Below are 20647 nucleotides of genomic sequence, written 5' to 3'. Positions count from 1 at the left end.
AAGAGGGCCAATGAGGCGCTCTGCTTGACATGTATAGGCAGTCTATTCCAGAGTATGGGGAGTCTCTGGGTCAGGAACCTATCCCTCCAGCATGTTTTGTTCATTGTGATGATAAGGTTTAGATCCCAGGAGAGTGTGGCTCTGAGGGATTGGGATTTCTTTAAGTGGAGCATGTCCAACAGCTCAGGGTTTGACATGGCCTTGTATGTTAAGCAGAGATCGCCTCTGAGTAGATGATATGCCACAGAGTATAGCTGGAGTTTTTTTTAGATGGTCAGCATACGACATCTGCTTTAGGCCTGTGATTCCTTTAGTGAGGTATTTCTGTGACCTTTCCAGCTGTTGCAGATGTCTTGTGAGGTACATATCAAATGAGGCATTATCCTCTATAATGGGTCTAATGAGGGATGAATACAGTGGGACAATGACCTTTTTTTTTCTGGATGAAAAGCCCTTAGTGATGAGGTGTGCCACATAGAAGGATTTCCTGACTGTTGTGGCGATGTGGTTATCAAAAGTGAGACCACTGTCCACTTGTGTCCCTAAGTCTCTCATCACACTTTCGATGTTTAGTCTCCTGCCACCTATGTGGTAGTTCATGGGTACATGTTTTTTTCCAAAGGGGATAACTATATATTTCTTGGCATTAAGCTTGAGCCCATGGCTCTGGCCCCAGGCATCTGTTTCTGTAAGGCCCTTTTGTAGAATATCCACATCATTTGGGGATTCTATAATGGCTCCCAGTTTGCAGTCATCTGCAAACTTTGTTAGCCAGAGTCCCTTAGTGTTGGCTTGTACTTCAGAGAAGTAGATGCCAAACAAGAGTGGTCTCAGGACTGAACCCTGAGGTACTCCACTTGTCACTTGTCTAGAGCTAGATTCAGAGTCTGCTACTTTTACAGTCTGGGTTCTGTCAGTAAGCCAGTTGGCAACCCATCGAGTGACAGAGATTTACGCCCACCTTAGTAAGTTTATCTATGATTCCAGAGTGAGGGATGGTGTCGAAGGCCTTGGTGAGGTCCAGATAGGCTGTGTGGACTGCCTTACCCTCGTCCACAGCTCTGGAGACTGATTCAAAGAAGTCAGTCAGATTCAGGAGACAAGATCGGCCCTTCACAAACCCAAATTGGGTGGGGTCCAGTGTTTGAAGGTTGCCAATGTCTTTGTTTATAAGTTCCATGATAATGCGTTCCATGCCCTTGCAGATCAGGCTTGTCAGACTGATGGGAAGGTAGTTCCTGGGATCCAAGGTGGATCCTCCCTTGTGGAGTGGGATAACTGTAGCTGTGCGCCACTCAGTGGGCACGAAGCCTGAGGTGAGGCTATGATTAAGCAGGACACTTAGGTGGGGTGCCAGTTCATTTTGTAGTTCATGAAGTACACAGCCTGGAATGTCATCTGGTCCCATGGATGCTGTATTCTTAGCTTTGGAGAGTGCTGTTTCTACCTGTGTGGCTGTGATTATCAGAATTTGGCAATCTTTTGGTACTGAGATGGGCCTTTTAGGGGGTGAGAGGGGGGTGAAGTTGGCACTAAATCGATCTGCCAGGATATTGGCAATATCCTTGGGATCAGTATATTTAATGCCATTCTGTTGTAGCTCAGAGCAGTTCTGAGCATTGCCATTTAGATTCTTGACATAACTATAGAATGCCTTGTGGTTGTCTTTGGAATCTTTGGCAATTTTATTTTCATAACTAGCTTTTGATGATTTTATGAGGGATCTCAGTTTCTTACTGAGGCTGGTGAGGGAGTTTTTTGCATCCTGGGATTTTCCTCTTTTCTGCAACAGTTTCTTCCTTCTGTTGTATAATTTGTTTATAGCGGGGGACCACCAGATTGGCTTCCTTTTTTTGGAGAAGATCATCTTGGTTCTATTTGGGATGGCACGATTCATGCACGAGTGGATGTGCTCGTACAGTGCCTTAGTGTAGGATTCTGCAGTCGAACTTCCAGATCCCGTCTGCATGGGTGTTGTGAAGTTTGTCACTTCTGACTTCAGTAGTATGAAGTTGGCTTTGGAGAAGTTTTTTTAAGGAGGTTTCCTTACTGGGGGGTGGGGGTGGGATGTGGATGTTAAGGGTGATTTGCTTATGGTCAGACCTGACCAATGAGGGGGTGACCACTGGTGTGGAGCATCTGTCTCCCATGTTGGTAATGACCAGGTCTAGGATATTGGAGCCCCTGGTGGGACAATGGATTAGTTGATCCAGGGTGTTGGAATTGATAAATTCCATGAACCATTGTTAAAAGGAGTTGGTACCTGAGTAGTTTTCCCAATTAATTGCAGGGTAGTTGAAATCACCCAGTATTAGGGTGTTTGGTTCTATCTTAATATTTTCCAGTATGTTTAGGAAGGTGTAGTGAGAATCTTGGGGTATGGTGGGGGATCTGTAGCAAGCTACAATTTGGATTTCAGTCTTACCTAGTGTTAGTTGCACCTGGAGAATTTCAGATGCATTGTGTTGGGCAACTAGCCTGGAGGTGTGAATATCCTTGGTGAATATGGACACTCCTCCACCTTTAATGTTTCGGTCATCGTTTTGTGGCCGAAAAGTGTGGTAAGAATTGTAGCCGAGTATTGCAGGGGTGCTCTCTGGAGCCTTGAACCAGGTCTCAGTCACTGCACAGATATCAATGTTCTCCATTTTTAGGAGTGCCTCGAGAGTGTGCATTTTGAGGTTTAGACTTCTAGCATTGAGTAGCATTATCAGATGCTTGTATCTGTTACGGTGGTGGTTTTATCCTTTGAACCTTGCCTAAAAAAAGCACTATAGGGGTGGCAAGAGCTTTAGCCAGTAACCTGAATCCCAGGGGTGACAGGTGCAGACCATCTCTGGCAAAGCATTGGGGTTTGTCGATCATGTCTTCCCAGGCAGACAAATACTGGATTCCCTTTGTATGACACCAAAAGCTTAGCCAATTGTTGAAGTCAATAATTTGTCCTTATACTGTGGTATCATTCTGGGTGAAGGCAGGATGCTACTCAGAGCTAGGGTCATACCTGGCTGGGTCACATGATCCAAGAGCTCTTCCATGTCTCTTTTCATGTAGTCCAGGGAGGTAGGTCTCAAGTCATTCACTCCAGCATGGACAATGACAGAGTGGTATTTGTACTTGTTGTGGAGTGACTTGAGTGCATGGGTTATGTGGCAGATCCTGGCACCCGACAGGCAGCTGACTGTAATTTTCTCCTTATTCTGCCTGGTGAGTGGGACATCAGTGTGCCTGACTATAGAGTCACCTATGACTAAAGTGTTGGGTACATTGTCTTGCCTTAGGGGCTGTTGTTGGGTGGCACACTGGTATTGTGAGCTATGTGTCACTTTGGTTGTGACTGGTGTTTGCTTGCGTTTCGGCTTTGGAGGTCCTTGTTGCGTGGGCAGGTTAATGTTAAGGGCCTCCGCATATGTGTGTTTAGTGTTGCTATGTTGTGATCAATGATAACTCCTAGTAGTTTGGTGTTTTGAACAGATGTAATAGGGATGTTGTTAGCTGAGTATACTGTAAATGGAGGTAGACGGTCTGGGGCTCTTATGGGATGAAATATCATTAGCTGGGTTTTTTGGGGTTGAGTATTAGTTGAGAGTTGGCTAGCCAGGTTTCAAGAGCAGCAAAGGATTCTTGAGTCAGTTTTTGGGGTTGAGGGAGTAATGGGGCATAACAGATTAGGGTGGCATTATCAGCATACTGGACTAGAGTGACTTGCTGGGTAGATTTGTGAAGTTGTTTGGTAAATATATTGAAGAGGAGAGTACCGAGTATGAATCCTTGCAGGACCCCTAAGGTGACAGGTAGGCAGGGAGACAGAATTTTACCATTTTACTGCCTGTTGGTGGTTAGATAGATAGTCCTGAAACCAGACTTGAGCAGAGTGGCTTAGGTTAAGATCAGAGATAGCAGTTAGGAGTTTGGGATGGGAAACTGTATCAAAGGCCTTGGATAGATCTAGGAAGGCAGTGGAGACCAGGTTACCATTGTTTCAGTGTGGATTTACAGTATTGGTAAAGCTAATCAGGGCTATGGTAGTGCCGTGACTAGGGCGGAATCAGTGTTGGTTGTTGGTCAGCAGTTTGTCAGTAAGAAGATAGTTCATTATTTGGGAATGTATACATTTTTTGAGTATTTTAGACAGGGGAGATAGGATGGCAGTTGGACAGTAATTAGATAATTCCACTGAGTTACCCCCTTTGTGAAGTGGTATTATATGTGAAATTTTTCATAGATAATGAATGCATTGTTCTGATAAGCAGCAACTGATTAGCAGAGAAATGAGATATGAGATGGCTTTGACTTTGAATTTGAAGTATTCTGCAGGTAATTTATCAGCAAAACAAATTGGAGGCTTTTCTTAACTTTATTTCAGTCTCTCTGACTGTTACTTCATCCCATTTCATATGCTGTACCTTTGAAGATCTTATTCTTTCTTTTTACTTCTTCTACCCATTTAGCATCTTTGTTATGTTCCACAGGATCTTCATAGGTATTCCTCTAAAATGTATCGATTTCTTCTTTTTTGGGTGGTCTTTCAATTTCTTTTGCCTTGTTTCCCAATTCTCTATAGAACTTTTTGGGGTCATCAATAAATTGCTTATTGTGTACTTTTCCTTTATATTTATCTGTGTATCTTCTAAGTTTTGCTGCCTGCGCTGAGATTTTTAGTTTATTTGCAATAGTGCATGGCAGTTCCTGATCCATTATAATACCATGCATTGCTTTTATCACATCTTTCTTTCTGTGTATCTTTGTTGATCTGTTCCCTCTTCTATACTTTTCTAACAGTGACACCTCTTGTCTTAATTACTTTATAGTTTTCTCTATTCGATTCTTCCATGATGGTATTCAATTTCTCCCCTTCCTTTCCCTTACTACTACCCCTGTATTCTTGTGGTAGAATTTTATCCATTATTAATTTAGCTGCACAGTAATATACCCAGTTTACTTCTGTTATATCACATGGATCTCTATGGACAGTCCTCAAACTTCTGACTTTTTGGGTTTTATTGACCTTCTGCAGTCTATTTCTTTCACTGATCTTAATCTGCCTCTATTAAATCAAGCAACTCTTCTCTTAGCTCATTTTCTTCTAAAGTGAGGGTGCATTTTTTATTCTCCATTTCCTGCGGGCATTCTATAGAAAGTTCTATAGCATCTTCCTGTGGGTTATTCTCTTCAATTTCATCCTGTGTCATCCGTTGCTCTGTCATATGGGAACTCAATGGCCTATCACTCCTCAGCATTGACTGTCAGTTACCAAACATTCCTGTTCTTTCCCTTGTTGTCCAGCTTCAAGTGAACGTTTATACTGGTTTCCTGTGGAAGACAATATCTTCATATGGCAACTGACCAGTTGCTTCCTGTTTCATTGGTTTCTCCTTAATTTGAATATCCATTTCTCTTTCTCCTGCTGTGGTGCTTTCTGAGTTAGATTTTCTACTGAATCCTTCACTTCTCAGTTAGTCCATAACCTCAGTTTCTATTTCTTTAACTTCTCCATTACTAATCTTCTTTTTTATTTTTCCTCTTTGTCTTCTTATTTATTTGTATTGTAAAGTTTTCCATGCCGATTCCTTTGCCTGTATTTCTCTTCAAATATCTTTGGTGCTGCTGTTTTTGTATTGATTAGTTTTGCTTTCTCATTTGCATAAATATTACACCATATTAAATCTCTTTTTCTTTCCCATGTCCATGTTTCTTCTTCAGATGTCTCCCGATCTTCCTAATTCTCCTTACTTTGGGGACTCGTTCCATCATGCTGTGATGTAACCTGTGTTAGACCTTCTACACCAAATCCTTAACTTTGCAGGCATTCCATAACTTCAACTTCTATTTTTTAAATTCTACTTCACTAATCTTCTTTTCTACATTCATGTTTGTGATATTTTTTTATTGTGAAATTTTCCATTTCTGGATGCCTCTGCCTGCATTTTTCTTTGAATATCTTCGGGCCTGCATTTTTGTATTGATTAATTTGGCTATTCTCTCTTCTTCTTCTTCTTGACTTTGCATAAATTTTGAACCATATCAAATTTCTCTTTCTTTTCCATGTCCATATTTCTTTTTTATGCTTTTCACTTTTATGCTCTTTTTAGTTCCATAGTAAGTTGGACCATGATGTCACAGCAGCAGAGATTAAGAAGGCTTGTAATAGGGTAATGAGTAGGAGGAGGGTAGAAGAAAGGAGACATTAGAAAGTTAGCATTAAGATTTAAACTGAACAAAAGTAATGGGGGAAATAAGTGACAAGACAAGACAAGAAGATAGGAATAGAGAGAGAGAACAAATCCATTTTACGGACACACAGCCACCTACTCTCAGACAACACACAGGTACAAAGGCAGAAATGGCAGTTATAATCCCTGAAAGAACACAAAACTTTCCCTAGAAGTGATAGCACACTTGCTCCACAGATAGAACATTCAAATTTTCTTAGCCAGCTGCCTTCTAGAGTAAGGAAAAGCCATTCTATAGTAGTTAATCTATTTGTTATATGCTGGGTTTAGTGGTGGTTAGTTTCCCCTCCAGAGAATACTTCATCTAACAAAACAACAAGGTCAAAGCAAATTTCAAAGTTCCACGCATTGAACCCCTCACTATTAACTGTTCATACTGAATGCCTGTTATTCCTTCGCCGCTATTTGATTACCCGTGCCTCAACAGTACCCCGTGTTTCTCTTATTGTTATTATTATTTTACAATACATTTATTCATGGATTCTGATTATTGGTCCACCGCGCCTTGATTATATTCTGTGTTGCTTGTGTTCTGTTAGAAAATGGGACCTGCATAGTAGAACATGGTCAACAAAAATTAAATAAATTAAAACATTTATTTATTTTTATTTTATTTATTTTGTATTTGTTAACTGGGATAGAGCACTGATTCACATGGACCTTTTACAGACACAGCCCAGGAGCATTGTCTGGATAAGTGACTTGCTCAGAATTATACACTAGGCAAGTAAATAAAAAAGATACTCTATACTTATTAAAAGGTCTTTAACAGGGATATATTTAGGACTATACCAGTTAAGAAATGGCTTGGTCTAAAATAACGTTTGGGTAAAAGTACAGCATCAAAACATATGAATAATTTTCACTTCAAATGCAAAGTAGTCTTACTTACCTCAAGTGAACTACTTTTTAGCACTGAGGGTTTAGTCACGTTACTGTGCTGACCTTCAGGCACCACAGATATTTTTATGGCACAGTTACCATGGGGGGAGGTGGGTGTTGAGTTAGACTGTGAGGTATCTGAATCCTGTCAATGGTGTACTAGTAGGCAGTCACAGCATTAATGCTTTGCTAGGAAAGTTAACTATTCTCCTATCATCTCCTATTAGTTGCACAGCCACCCACAGCCCAGGCAGGACACAAGAAAGAGAATGAGAACTTCATTAACTGAGTATTTTTCATAGAGTGGTATTGTAAGGGGCACTTTTTGTGAGTTACATATTACTAAGCTATTAAGACTCATAGCTGGAGTTACTCTACTCTGCTCATCAACAGACTAGGTTAAATTAAGTAATGCACAAGTCACAGGAGTATAGTGCTTATGATTTTAGTACCTCCTGTAGCATTTAATATATTAAGACTGTACTGCATTTTGATAAGACTATAGAGTTATACCAAAGGCAGGCTGCAGACGATGTAGGAGCTGTATAAAATAAACTGCTCATCATTGTTTGTTGAGTGTCTGCTTTTAATGCTGTGACTTAATATACATTATAATGCTGCTGTATTTTCAATAATGATGTAACCTATTGACAATATGGTTCTTACTGCAATCCTTTTGCCTTGCCCATCGCTGCATTCTCCTGGAACAAAAACACTGAGTCTAATAAATGCCTTTCTTTATATTTTTTTTCAGTAGGTTATGTGGGACAAAGAAGCATGTATGCAAATGGAGGCCATCTTTATTTTTTATTCAGTAGGTTATGTGGGCAATAGAAACATGTCTGGAAATGGTATCCACTATTTCTCCATTCTCCCATTCCTGTTCTCCTTTAGATTGCATTGTTCTCTGCCAAGTAGCTGACCTAGAGGGTGTTTCACCCTAGCCTTTATTTTATCTCACTAGTGCCCAAGCTAACAGTGAACAGAGCTCAGCCAGATAAGGTCATACCTGGCTTACATAGACTATGTGCAGACATACATTATTAGCTATAGGAAAGAGATGCAAAACTGCACTGAGGTGTTCCTCACCAGTGTTTGACATCAATAGTGAAACTAAGTTTATTTTGGTTTGTCTTGCTTCTCTAATAATAGACACTTTCCAAAAGTGGTGTTTCTAATAGGCCCTTTCCAGACTTGCTGTTTTTAGCTGCATAATTCTACTCCAGACTTGCAGAAAGGAGGGAATGTCTGCTACCTCAGTTTGCTTGAGGTACATGTACTGCTATATGCAATACATGTACACACACCTCCTTTCTAGGAGAGGGCATGTGTCCTTGACTCATGTCTTGTTTCTAAATAATGTAGCAGGGTCAGGACATAGCACTCAGAATTTCTTGAAATGTACACAATTTATTTAGGGAGTTGGAACTACATTTGTGAGGATGTTTGCTTCTTGGAAGGAACATTTGCACACCAATGCACCATAAAACTAGTGCTTACAGAGGCAGAAGAGGAACCATTACATATTTACAACCTAAAATCAGTGTAATTAATGAGAGATGTGTGATTCTTGTATGTCTGCTCCTTGGAAGGAACACACACACACACACACACACACAACTGCATTGCAACACAAGTACTTACAGAGGAGGAACAATTATTTGTCCATTATTGGATTACAATCAAAAACCCCATAATTACTGAGGGATAGAAAGGTTTTATACATACAACCACATCACATATCATACTGGTTAACCCACAATGCTGGGCTATTTTACAATAACAGTATCTCTGACAGCATTGCCATCATACTCCTTACTCTGACTGCCCCATTAATAATGGGCACTTTATATCACCCATAACCGTAACCTTATGTTTTTCCATTCATATGAAGTACTGTGGAATGCTTTGATTTTTTTCTTTCACACTTCCGGCAGTTTGTAACTCACACTTTTATTACAGAGGATTACATACTCACCACTTCCTTAGCTGTGTCAGCATCCTCCATGACCTTTGGGTTTTTTGCAGGCTGATGCACTCAACCTGCTTCCTATTGGTGGCATGTGTTGCTCTCATCCTGCCTGGATCTCTAGCCACACCTGGGTTACTACCTTTATACTTCATTAACCCTCCCCTTTCTTCAGGATATTCTGACAAATAATATCTTGTCCCTTTACCTCATCTAAGCATCTGTCTTCTTCATACATATTTTTTTATTCTAATGCATTTATCTTCTGCATAGATATTACTTATTTATCCTTACATATCTGTTACCCCTTTATGCTTGTTCTTTTACCTTTCCTGATCTTTCTCCTCTAGTAGTATTAATTTGTACAGATATTTTTTTCAGTTATTTCAGTGCTAACAGTTTTTGCCTCCTAATAAGTCTATCTTTAAATTATTAACAAAATGACTAGACAAGGGTTCAGTATAAATCATGGTCTATACTATTTAACCACGAACTCTTAACCACACCATTTAACCAGTATGTATGTAATAGTAGTACAAATTATCCATTAGATATTCCTAAATTATTCACCCATTCAATATTATTATAACTAAATCTCTAAATAAATAAGTAGAACAAAGTGGGTCCCGAAGAGATTAAGATACCTGTAAACGTACAGGTGATGGGTAATCTTATCATACTAAACAATTATACAAATGGAAAATCAGTGCACATATATATTATAGTCATCATGCAAAAAGATATGTACTTATTTTACAGATCTAAAAGCTATAAATTAATTTTAAGAGTACAAGGGACTATATCTCAAAAGTGTGCAAAACTCTTAATGTGATAAATATAAAACTATTTAAAAATCCTTTAGCTTATTAAAATAATTAATAAAAATATGTACATTACTAAAGTCAAAGAGAATGCCTTGCAATTTCTATGGAGTCAAAAAATTGCAGTCTTTATTGTATTCAGAAGTTACAATGTGCTTAATTCAAATCCTATTCTCCCTTCCCAGGTTCAAACATACTGAAAAATCTACTTTCTATCAAAATGGATAGACTGATTCAGCAAAATAACACTCAAATTTCAGCTTCGACTTATGAAATTAGTTATTTCAGGTGGTATAAGTGAGTCTAATAATATACAATATGCAAAAAAAGCTTCAAAGTTCTCATGACCAAGCTTCAAATTTCAGCTTTCAGGATATTTCCAAATATATTATATGATTTTCTATGTAAATTATGTGAGATATTGTACATTCACATTTCTGCCATATGCAGCTATATATAATACACATCTTTCTTATTGGCAGATTATTTAAATATATTTATTTTCCGTATTATTCACCTACTAATATTACTAATATTCTACCTGATTCTATATAACTTGTATTTATAAAATCTCACATCAAAGAACTATTTAATCATCAGCTCTCTATTACAGACTGCAGTATGTATATACCTGCAATCATAAGATAAAACAATAAACAACTACATAAAATAAATACGAAGGTCACTGCTCCAAAGGACTAAAAAGACTTTAATTATGTGATCGCTTTCGTTCATCCAACTCCAATGAACTTCTTCAGACGTATTTAAATACAGTCCACCCCTCCTTATATACAATTTAAGCCACATGATTTGCTTATTAAAGACAATTACATTCAATTAAAAATGTAAAACACCTCTCTAAAAATAAGTCAAAAATAGTCATAATAGTTCAAAAATGTTCCTGCATCTAACCAACTTTAAAGTGCATATAAACAGATATTTTACATAACCTTATACATCTCTATAGACAATACATGTGCTTATTAAAACTTAAAAAGTTAGTACACTCATGAATTTAATTTTTTAGAATACTACGAATAGGTGGTTAAAGTAGATATCTATAGGGATGTATAAGGTTATGTAAAATATCTATTTACATGCACTTTAAAGTTGGTTAGATGCATGATGTTAAGAAGTATATTATATTTCCTCCCTCATAGTTTTCAGGCATACTGTAAATTCTACTGCTATTTCATTTCAGTCTATTTTCTAAATCATTAGTTTTATCTATGAGACAGTGATTTTGTCTTAAAAGAAATTCAGTGTGAGACTCACCTTCAGTTATTCTCCCTTCATGATCATTATAAGCTTCTTCCACACTGCTGATTTGTGCACTCTTTTTGTTTTATAAGAAATTCTAAATGTTCCATCTTCTTTCTGGTCTCTTCTTTGAAACTTTGTATTTTGGTATCCAAGTTGTCCATTTTAAGAAATACATCCTTCATACTAGATATTATTGACTGGGTGTATTTTTAATACAAGAATCCTAAGTAACATTTCTTGAGCAGTTCTTCTTAAAGTCTTTTTTCTCTTAACCAAGCATTTGAAATCTGGACAGGAAAATTACTTTTGAAGAATTTGAAGACTTTGAAGCTATAAACCTTTCCCCTGATTACTGGTGAATGAAATTAGCTAACAAGTTTTGCCAACTTTTAATTGTTTGATTATATTTTGTCACAGAAAAGTTTTCAGCCATAGAACTTTCACCAGTTGCTGCTCTCAGCAGTCTAAGAAATGTCCCCACTTACCCTTTTTCTTTAGTATTACTGCCCTGTTTCTTCCTCAGCTGGTTACACTATTACACCATTATCGTGTTTGAAACTCTCACCATCATTACAATCAAATGAAACTTGATTACTTTTATTACATTTCTTACATTCCATCGTATAATTTTGCAGATTATAACCTTTTTTCTGCACTGCTGGCCATTTAATTTCACATTCATAACTGTGTACTTTTCCCTGTAGATATAACAAGAATTTGGCTGTCCCAGTACTTTCATTTTATTTATTCTCTATTGACCAAATCAGTCCTACTAAGCTAGTGACCCCTTTTCAGTGGATAACAGATGTGGTATTTAAACTACTAGGAGAAATTCCACAAGAGCATCTGGAAATTTCCTCTGTTCTTGCAATAGGTGGTACAGGGTCTTTTGCATGCACCCAACCTTCCACTGGCTAAAGCAGAGAACAACTCAATTTACTGTCTCATCCAAAGGACAAGACATACCCTACACCATGAAACAAAACAGTACCTGGTAAATGCAAAACTTTTCCATTATCAGTTTTTAAACTAACTTCACTTTCCCATCCAACATTCCAAACATTTCTATCATCTTTTGACTTTTAGTACACTTCTCTGTATATTTCTTTTTTAAAAAATATCAACAATGTGTTCATTATTTCATCAGATCTAAACTCAATATTTACTTTCGTATAACTCTGCAGTCTTTCCTCTGGAAAAATAGTCACTCTGGGGGTACTCGTCTTTCTTTCTTTCAGACACTTCTGCATTTTGCAACAAATTCAAAGTCTCCCAACTCAAATCACAAAATATATATTTCCCCAAATGAATGAAATAAGTTACATCAATTTAAAATAATATGGGGTAATTATCATATTCCACATGTTGTTGCCTCACAGCAAGAGGTTCTCCCATTCAGTTCTCGGCTGGAGTGCGGGGAGTGGCTTCTGTGTGGTGTCTGCATGTCCTCCCCATGGTCGAGTGGTGTTCGAAAGACATGCATAAATGGGTGTGCCTTCGTTGAAGGTTGGACGTCGAGCTGGCACCTCGGCGTTCGTGAAAAAATCTACTGCCAATCATTAGCGAACCGGAGTTTCGCTGTGGCGACCCCTAACCAGGAAAAGTCGAAAGACAAACAACAACAACAACATCATATTCCACATGAAATAGCTTTGCGTAACAGTGCACCTTCTACTTGTTATGCTCGCTCTGTGTGTATATATATATATATATATATATATATATATATATATATATATATATATACACACACATACATTTTATATATATATATATATATATATATATATATATATATATATATATATATGTGTGTGTGTGTGTGTGCACGTGTGTATATGCATAAACACTTTTTCCCACATGCTTTTGGGAGACTTGATACATTCTTCTGCAAATTTTTGCTGGGCCTGGATGTTTTTCTGTGTAAGAAAAAGCTGCAATCTTGCAACCCTACCCCATAATCCAGACATATGGAGAATAGGGGAGATTGCTGTCACATGTAGTACACAACCAATACTTGCCAGAAATTACTGCAGCTCCTTCAGTGTTGCTGTAGGTCTCTTGGCAGCCTCCTTGACCAGTTTTAGTCTTGTCTTTTCATCAGTTTTGGAGGGATGTCCAAGTCATTGCAACGACACTGTTGTCATTGTTGTCCCATGTTTTCTCCACTTTTGATGACTGTCTTTATAGAAAAATGTAATAATCACTAGTTTAAATGTGTACAATTCTAGAATGCAAATACAGTAGCCAATAAACATTAAACAATGTTAAAAAAAAAACAATAAGGAAACTGCATTATAATAATAATAAAAAAGCAGATCAAATGACATAACATTAATGAGTACAGTGAATAAGATGCTGAAGAGGACGTGTCATAGTTGTACCAACGTAGAGCACACTTAATGTTTAAACTCTCATTCAGTCCTGGAGATGCTTCTGCATTCAATAACAACTGCCATTTAAGTTCCCTCAGTTCAAGAAGAGTCACATTCTCCAAAAAAAATGAATCAATCTGTTCTAATACAAAGAATTTGAATTTATTGAACTGTGTACAGGTAATACTGTGTTTGGCAAGGGCATTATTTTCATTAGAAGCTCAAATTGCCACCAGGTGTTCCTTAATGTGATCTTAAAGCTTGCATTTGGTTTTACCTACATAGAAACATCCACAAGACATACAAATACTTGCATAAACTACAAAGGTGGAATGGCAATAAAAATATCTAGAAAATGAAACTGTATAATTGCAATGTGAAAAAGTATATTTATCACCTGTAGAAATAAAAGGACAAACAACGCACACAACAGTACATTCCTATACAGGAATTATTGATAACAGGAGAATGCAATAAAACTATGAGTCTCTATTTTCCACATGTGAATGAATAGTTCTAGTCTTTTTAAATGTAAAAGTAGGTGCATTTCCTAAGGCAGAACTTAATTGTGGGGAATCAGAAATAATGTCCCAGTTGATGGAAATAATTTCCCTAATAGCAGACATGTCCTGGCAAATAAGAATAGGGAAATTAAGAATTTCAAAACCACCTCCGCTGGCTTTACCATAAAGGGCTACCCTCCGAATCAATTCCAAACCACGATGGTAAAGATATAACAGCACAGTGTACTATTCCACAAACGTATAAACCACTCGTCGGTTTAACAAAGGAAAAATGTTTAATAAACGAAAAATACCACAACCACAAAAAACGAAACTGGGATTGAGCGCGCTTTCATCTAAAACATATAGACTTCATCAGACTCCATTGTTTGAAATGATCAGATACCTTAAATACATTGTTAGTTAATTGATTAATTAGATAATACCTTGATTGTTGCAAAAAATAAAAGTCACCTCCACATTTATATCCACTTGTTGACTCTTACACTGAAATATACTGTGCTTCTTGTACAAAATACATAAAATATATAAAATAAAATATAAAATATGTATAACATGTATAAAATATTATACATGGGGACACATAAATGTGGTAGATGTGCACAGTGTTCTTTTATAATAGGAGAAAAGATGCTCTGGTTGAAGAGTATGGGCTTAAAACTGAAAAGTAATGACTACTATACTTGTCATACTCAGGGTGTGGTCTGTTTAGCCTATTGTTTGACCTGTGGGAAGTATTATGTTGGAAAAACTGAACGCAAGCTAAACCAACGTATCTACGAACACATAAGGGACATAAACAAGAGAAATGACAACAATGCACTATTTAGACATACCAGTATATGTGCAAAAGCCAACATCAAGTTTTGGGTTCTTGAAGAGGTTAAGAGAGGGGATAGGGGAGGTGATTGGGAATCCCTGCTGGAATATAGAGAATTGATTTGGCAGCTTAGATTGGATGCCTGTGGTTCCAGCGGGATGAACGACCACCTCTCGATTAAACCTGCATTGAAACTTTTAGCAAATAATCCTAAAAGGAATTAATATAAAAAAGAAGTTTTGTCTGGGGAAAACTATTATAGCAGTTAGTGGCCTCTTGATTATCAAACCATGTAATTTTATTCATTATAGGTAGTAAATATATTTATTAACATATATACACACATATATATTTAGGTATTTATTATTTATATTACTATATATTGTTACATGAAATATATTTGATACATTTTTTATAGGTGTTTTTATATATTTATATAAATGTTGAATAATTTTTAAATACAGAATGGTATATTTATGTAGCTATTATTCACACAATTTTACACCATAGGACATTACACCAAGAGGTTCTATATATAGTTTAGAAATGGATTTTTTATAATTTTTATAATTTATTATTATTATTTTTTTCCTTCTGCAACTTCATGAAGCACTTTGTACTTAATATACATTTGATTTTATATATATATTTTTAACAATATGGGATGTATAATATTTTATATATTTTATGTATTTTGTACAAGAAACACAGTATATTTCAGTGTAAGAGTCAACAAGTGGATATAAATGTGGAGGTGACTTTTATTTTTTGCAACAATCAAGGTATTATCTAATTAATCAATTAACTAACAATGTATTTAAGGTCTCTGATCATTTCAAACAATGGATTCTGATGAAGTCTATATGCTTTAGATGAAAGCGCGCTCAATCCCAGTTTCGTTTTTTGTGGTTGTGGTATTTTTCGTTTATTAAACATTTTTCCTTTGTTAAACTGATGAGTGGTTTATACGTTTGTGGAATAGTACACTGTGCTGTTATATCTTTACCATTGTGGTTTGGAATTGATTCGGAGGGTAGCCCTTTATGGTAAAGCCAGCGGAGGTGGTTTTGACTTTCTAGTGTATACTTGGTGGAGAAGAAGTTGTGGATTTTGGAAATTAAGAATTTGTTAGATGGAGAAGGCTCTGTAATACAGGGTTGGAATCCATATTTTAGAACAGGAAGGCATTTACTATGTCTAGCTGCTGAAAAGTCTTCACAAATGCAGTCGATTATAGAAGCAGTGTAGTTCCTAATGGAAAACATACGTTTCAGTAATGAGGACTGCTCAAAAAAATTCTTTGTCATGACTAACCAACCTAGAAAGTCTAATAAACTGACCCTTAACCAAATTTTTCTTCATATAGAATGGGTGCTGGCTAGTAAAATCCAGAAAGTTGATTTTATAAGTGTCTTTTCTGAATACTGTTGAAAAGATAGAACCGGAGGGAAGTAACACAATTTTCGTGTCTAGAAAATTAAAAGTCTGACTCTGACTTGAAATAATTAGATTAAGGAAACCTATACTATTTTTCAAATTAGAGATAAAAAACTCATTTACTCACATACCAATAGAAACAATTTATATGATTCAACAACCAATAAACGTCTAACACTGACTATCCAGCCAATGCAAATATATGTTGCAGTACCTATTTAAGCATAAGTAAAAACTCATAATCACTGAATGGTCTTTTCCAGGAATCAGCCAATCAGTAAAATGAAAACTAATGTATTAGCTAATCAGAGAAAATCATAATAGAAGGAACAAAAATACCAAAATAATAATAATTCCAACCTAAATGTAAATAACAAACCTAAGTCCTCAAGTCCATGTAATAAATATGAGGCATGATGTAAAATTAGAATGAACACCAACCAAATAAAAATCTGGACACCGACACTGAAGAATCACTGCTCGTCCTGGTGATGAAATATGTTAGTTTATTGTAACTCCACACAATACAAAAGACGGGGTTTGGCGCTTTCAACTGTTGTACACAGTCTTCATCAGAACAACATACTGCTAGTATTCTACTGCTTAAATACTGATGAAGACTGTGTACAACAGTTGAAAGCGCTAAACCCTGTCTTTTGTATCGTGTGGAGTTACAATAAACTAACATATTTCATCACCAGGACGAGCAGTGATTCTTCAGTGTCGGAGTCCAGATTTTTATTTGGATGATGTAAAATTAGAGACAAACAAGCAGTACGCCAGTGTCACTCACACAATGAGGCTGAGAATTCTTAACACCAAGTAAAAATATCAAATAAAAATATGCATAACTGTATATTCTTGTACAATCTCTAAATCAAATGCTCAGTTACATATAAACATCTAATGAAATCAGTATATAAAAAAAACAAATCGATGCACTTAAAATAAGCTAATGTTACATCATAAAATCACGGCAAGAAAACCTCCTGTCATTTAATTGGTCGATACCCGACCAATCATGAATTTCATTTGAGAACGTAATCCAATGAATAGGTCTTGTTAAAAATACAGAAGGTGTAACCCTATAACAACATTTATTGTTCATATCCTAAACTGCAACAAAACATATGCAATTAACAGCCTTGAAAATCTATAACAACTTCAAAAATATAAACAGACGTTCAATAATAAATATTTATATACATATTTATAAATCTCATATATTTTGTATATATATATGAATAAATTCTAGGCCATTAATAGCAAAGCACATAAAATCATATAAAGCAATTGCTTCTAACATAATGAAATATCAAAATCAAATTGTATTATAAAAGCCAAAAGCACCATAATGGATATATAAAATTCTTCTTCCTGGTGGATTAACAACAACCAATCCTAAAGTTCATAGAACTTTACAGAACAATAAAAAAACAGAGTTAAAAGACTGCAAACAAACAACCCATATCACAGCTGTTATCAATGAAAAATCCAGTCAAAGACAAAAAAAGCCCGATGTATAACTAAAACATAAACATATAGCTATAAAACCTGAAAACCATACAATCAAAAGGTATCTACTCGTTCCCCTTCTCAAACTGGACTACAACAGCCAATCTAAGGACTCATAGATTTTGCAACACCAATAAGTAATCACCAAAGGCAAGCAAAGCTCAAATCATGCTGTAGAGAATGTGCTGTGAAAAAGCATATATGAATAACCAAACCAGCCAGCAAAAATAAAATAAAGTGAAATAAAACAGTATACGCAATACTCCCTTCAAACAAACCAAGTAATAAATGATAGATACATATAACCAATTGGTGGTTAAAACGCAAGTCAACTAAACAAAATAAAATAAAATCATATGATATAACGTAATAATACAGGCTTAAACTGAAGCAACTGTCAATGGTGCCTGTCAAAACATATATCAACGTATCCTACAGCCTTTTAGAGCTGGTTTCAAAGGTACAGCCACATTTAATCCTGGTGTTTTATCAGCTCTCATTTCAATAATCCATCTCATCTCAACTTGTTCTGTCCTTCATACTATATCTCACCATGTAATCCCTCAGAAAGGACTTGTAGTTCCATGAACTTAAAGCAGTGTCCACTATGCTGTTCAATAAGTTTGACCAGTGGATTTCTGTGATCATGTAACCATATATCACTAATATGCTTCCATATCCATTCCTTGAACTGCCTATTGGTCTTACCCACATAAAAGCAATTACATAAAAACATATTGCAATCTATTTTAAATGGCATGCCCTGCAATCTGCATATTCATGGCATAATTTTTTTTGTTCTATTTAAGAGGGATAGACTCATTCATGATGATTATGTGAGAGCAAGAAGTACACATAGTACAAGGAAATGTTTCTTTTCTTAAGCTAACACTTTCATGTAAAGACTTCTTATTGTGACAGAGGAGCTGTTTCATGATTCCTCTTAAAACTAAAGTGTGGTTCATCACCCACAATATCTAGAAGTTTGGAATCCAACATAAGAATCTCCCAATTCAATCCAACAACACCATATATATATTCAATATCATTAGAATAGATCATAATACATCTATTGCATCATTCATGCTGTATATCATTAGTGGTATTCATACATTGTAATCTACCTTTAAAGTTGTATCTCTTATTGACTGAATATAATTCTTCTCATGTTCAATCTCAGATAATTTATAACCTTTATTCTTGAGCCTGTTAGTTGCAGTATCAATGGCTGCAGCATATTGAATTCCAAGTGTATGAAATCTAGAAATATGAAGAAAATGATTCTTAATTACACTTGTGAAGGTGTAAGGAGGATGCATACTGTTATGATGTGGCAAATTATTTTTCCAATATTCCATTTTGTACACACTTGTAGTTATTTCACCCCTTTATTGATGGATAACCTTACATCAAGAAAATCTATATTGGAAGTGAAAACTTTCAAGGAATATTTAAAGAACTCAGTTGTAGTTTCCAAGTAGGCAACAAACTCATGCAGATGTTCAACAGTGCCATCCCATAAAAGGTAGATATCATCTACAAACCTCTTATAAACTTTTAACGAAGATGGAAAAGAGTTATTTTTAAATACAAAGGCTGCTTCACAATAAGCCAACACCAGTTTAGCATATGTGTTGGCGCAGGTGATGCCCATGGCTACACCCCATCTCTACCAGTAAATATCTTGCCCAAAGATAAAAATATTATTCTCCAAGACTAACTCCAATAAAATACCAATAAGACCTATTTTATCAGTATCAAAGTCACTATTAGATGTAAGAAACTCTTTAACAGATTTAATACCACAATTGTTTGGAATAATAATTAAGAGGCTATTAACATCCAAAGTGACCATCATATAATCTAGTCTTCCTTTCACAGTGTTAATATAATCAGAGTATAAAAAATCCCTTGCATCTTTAATATCAGCTGGCGCTAGGAGTAATATCTGCAAAGTTGTTGATCCACATACATAGAAATAATTTCAGTGACCCAATCATTTCCAGCTACTATCAGGTGCATTGATCTATTGTCTGGTAAATTTGTGAACCCTTGGAAGACCATTTATTAATGGTATCAGAGGATGTGCAACCATTAAAGTGTTATATAAGTCTGTAGATATTTTATGCAGCTCAAGCAAGATGTGCAGTCTCTCTTTCACATTCAAAATCAATCTATTAACCTGTTTTTGAGTAATGCTAACACAGGCAGACTTGGTGGACATATGGACTCTCTTTGTTTTATGGTCATCCTTTCTCTGGAGCTTGTCCTTTGGTGGTCCACGTTTTAGCATTTTACTTATATGTAGATATAGATATAAATATACAGATGCATACACACACATTATATATACGCATATATATATATATATATATATATATATACACATATATATATATATATATATATATATATATATATATACACACATGTATATATATATATATATATATATATATATATATATATACATATATATATATATATATATATACATAAATTTGTGAACCCTTGGAAGACCATTTATTAATGGTATCAGAGGATGTGCAACCATTAAAGTGTTATATAAGTCTGTAGATATTTTATGCAGCTCAAGCAAGATGTGCAGTCTCTTTCACATTCAAAATCAATCTATTAACCTGTTTTTGAGTAATGCTAACACAGGCAGACTTGGTGGACATATGGACACTCTTTGTTTTATGGTCATCCTTTCTCTGAGCTTGTCCTTTGGTGGTCCACGCTTTAGCATTTTACTTATATGTAGATATAGATATAAATATACAGATGCATACACACACATTATATATA

At 35.8% G+C, this 20647-nt stretch overlaps 1 protein-coding gene across 1 annotated transcript in view; it reads right to left on the bottom strand.

Moving 5' to 3' along the window:
* The window catches only part of DHX30 (DExH-box helicase 30), a 1694732-nt gene that overhangs the window by 1513014 nt on the left and 161071 nt on the right, over positions 1-20647 (bottom strand). Inside the window, exons 6-8 of the mRNA XM_044066068.1 lie at positions 19574-19787; positions 19243-19393; positions 18964-19099 (exon numbers count right to left, since the gene is read on the bottom strand). Of these exons, the coding sequence (XP_043922003.1) occupies positions 18964-19099; positions 19243-19393; positions 19574-19787 (501 nt within the window). The remainder of the gene's footprint in view (positions 1-18963; positions 19100-19242; positions 19394-19573; positions 19788-20647) is intronic.

This window comes from Protopterus annectens, chromosome 3.part0 (assembly GCF_019279795.1).
Source record: "Protopterus annectens isolate FY-2018-M chromosome 3.part0, PAN1.0, whole genome shotgun sequence".
NCBI lineage: Eukaryota > Metazoa > Chordata > Ceratodontiformes > Protopteridae > Protopterus > Protopterus annectens.
This window is presented reverse-complemented; position numbering and strand designations above follow the sequence as displayed.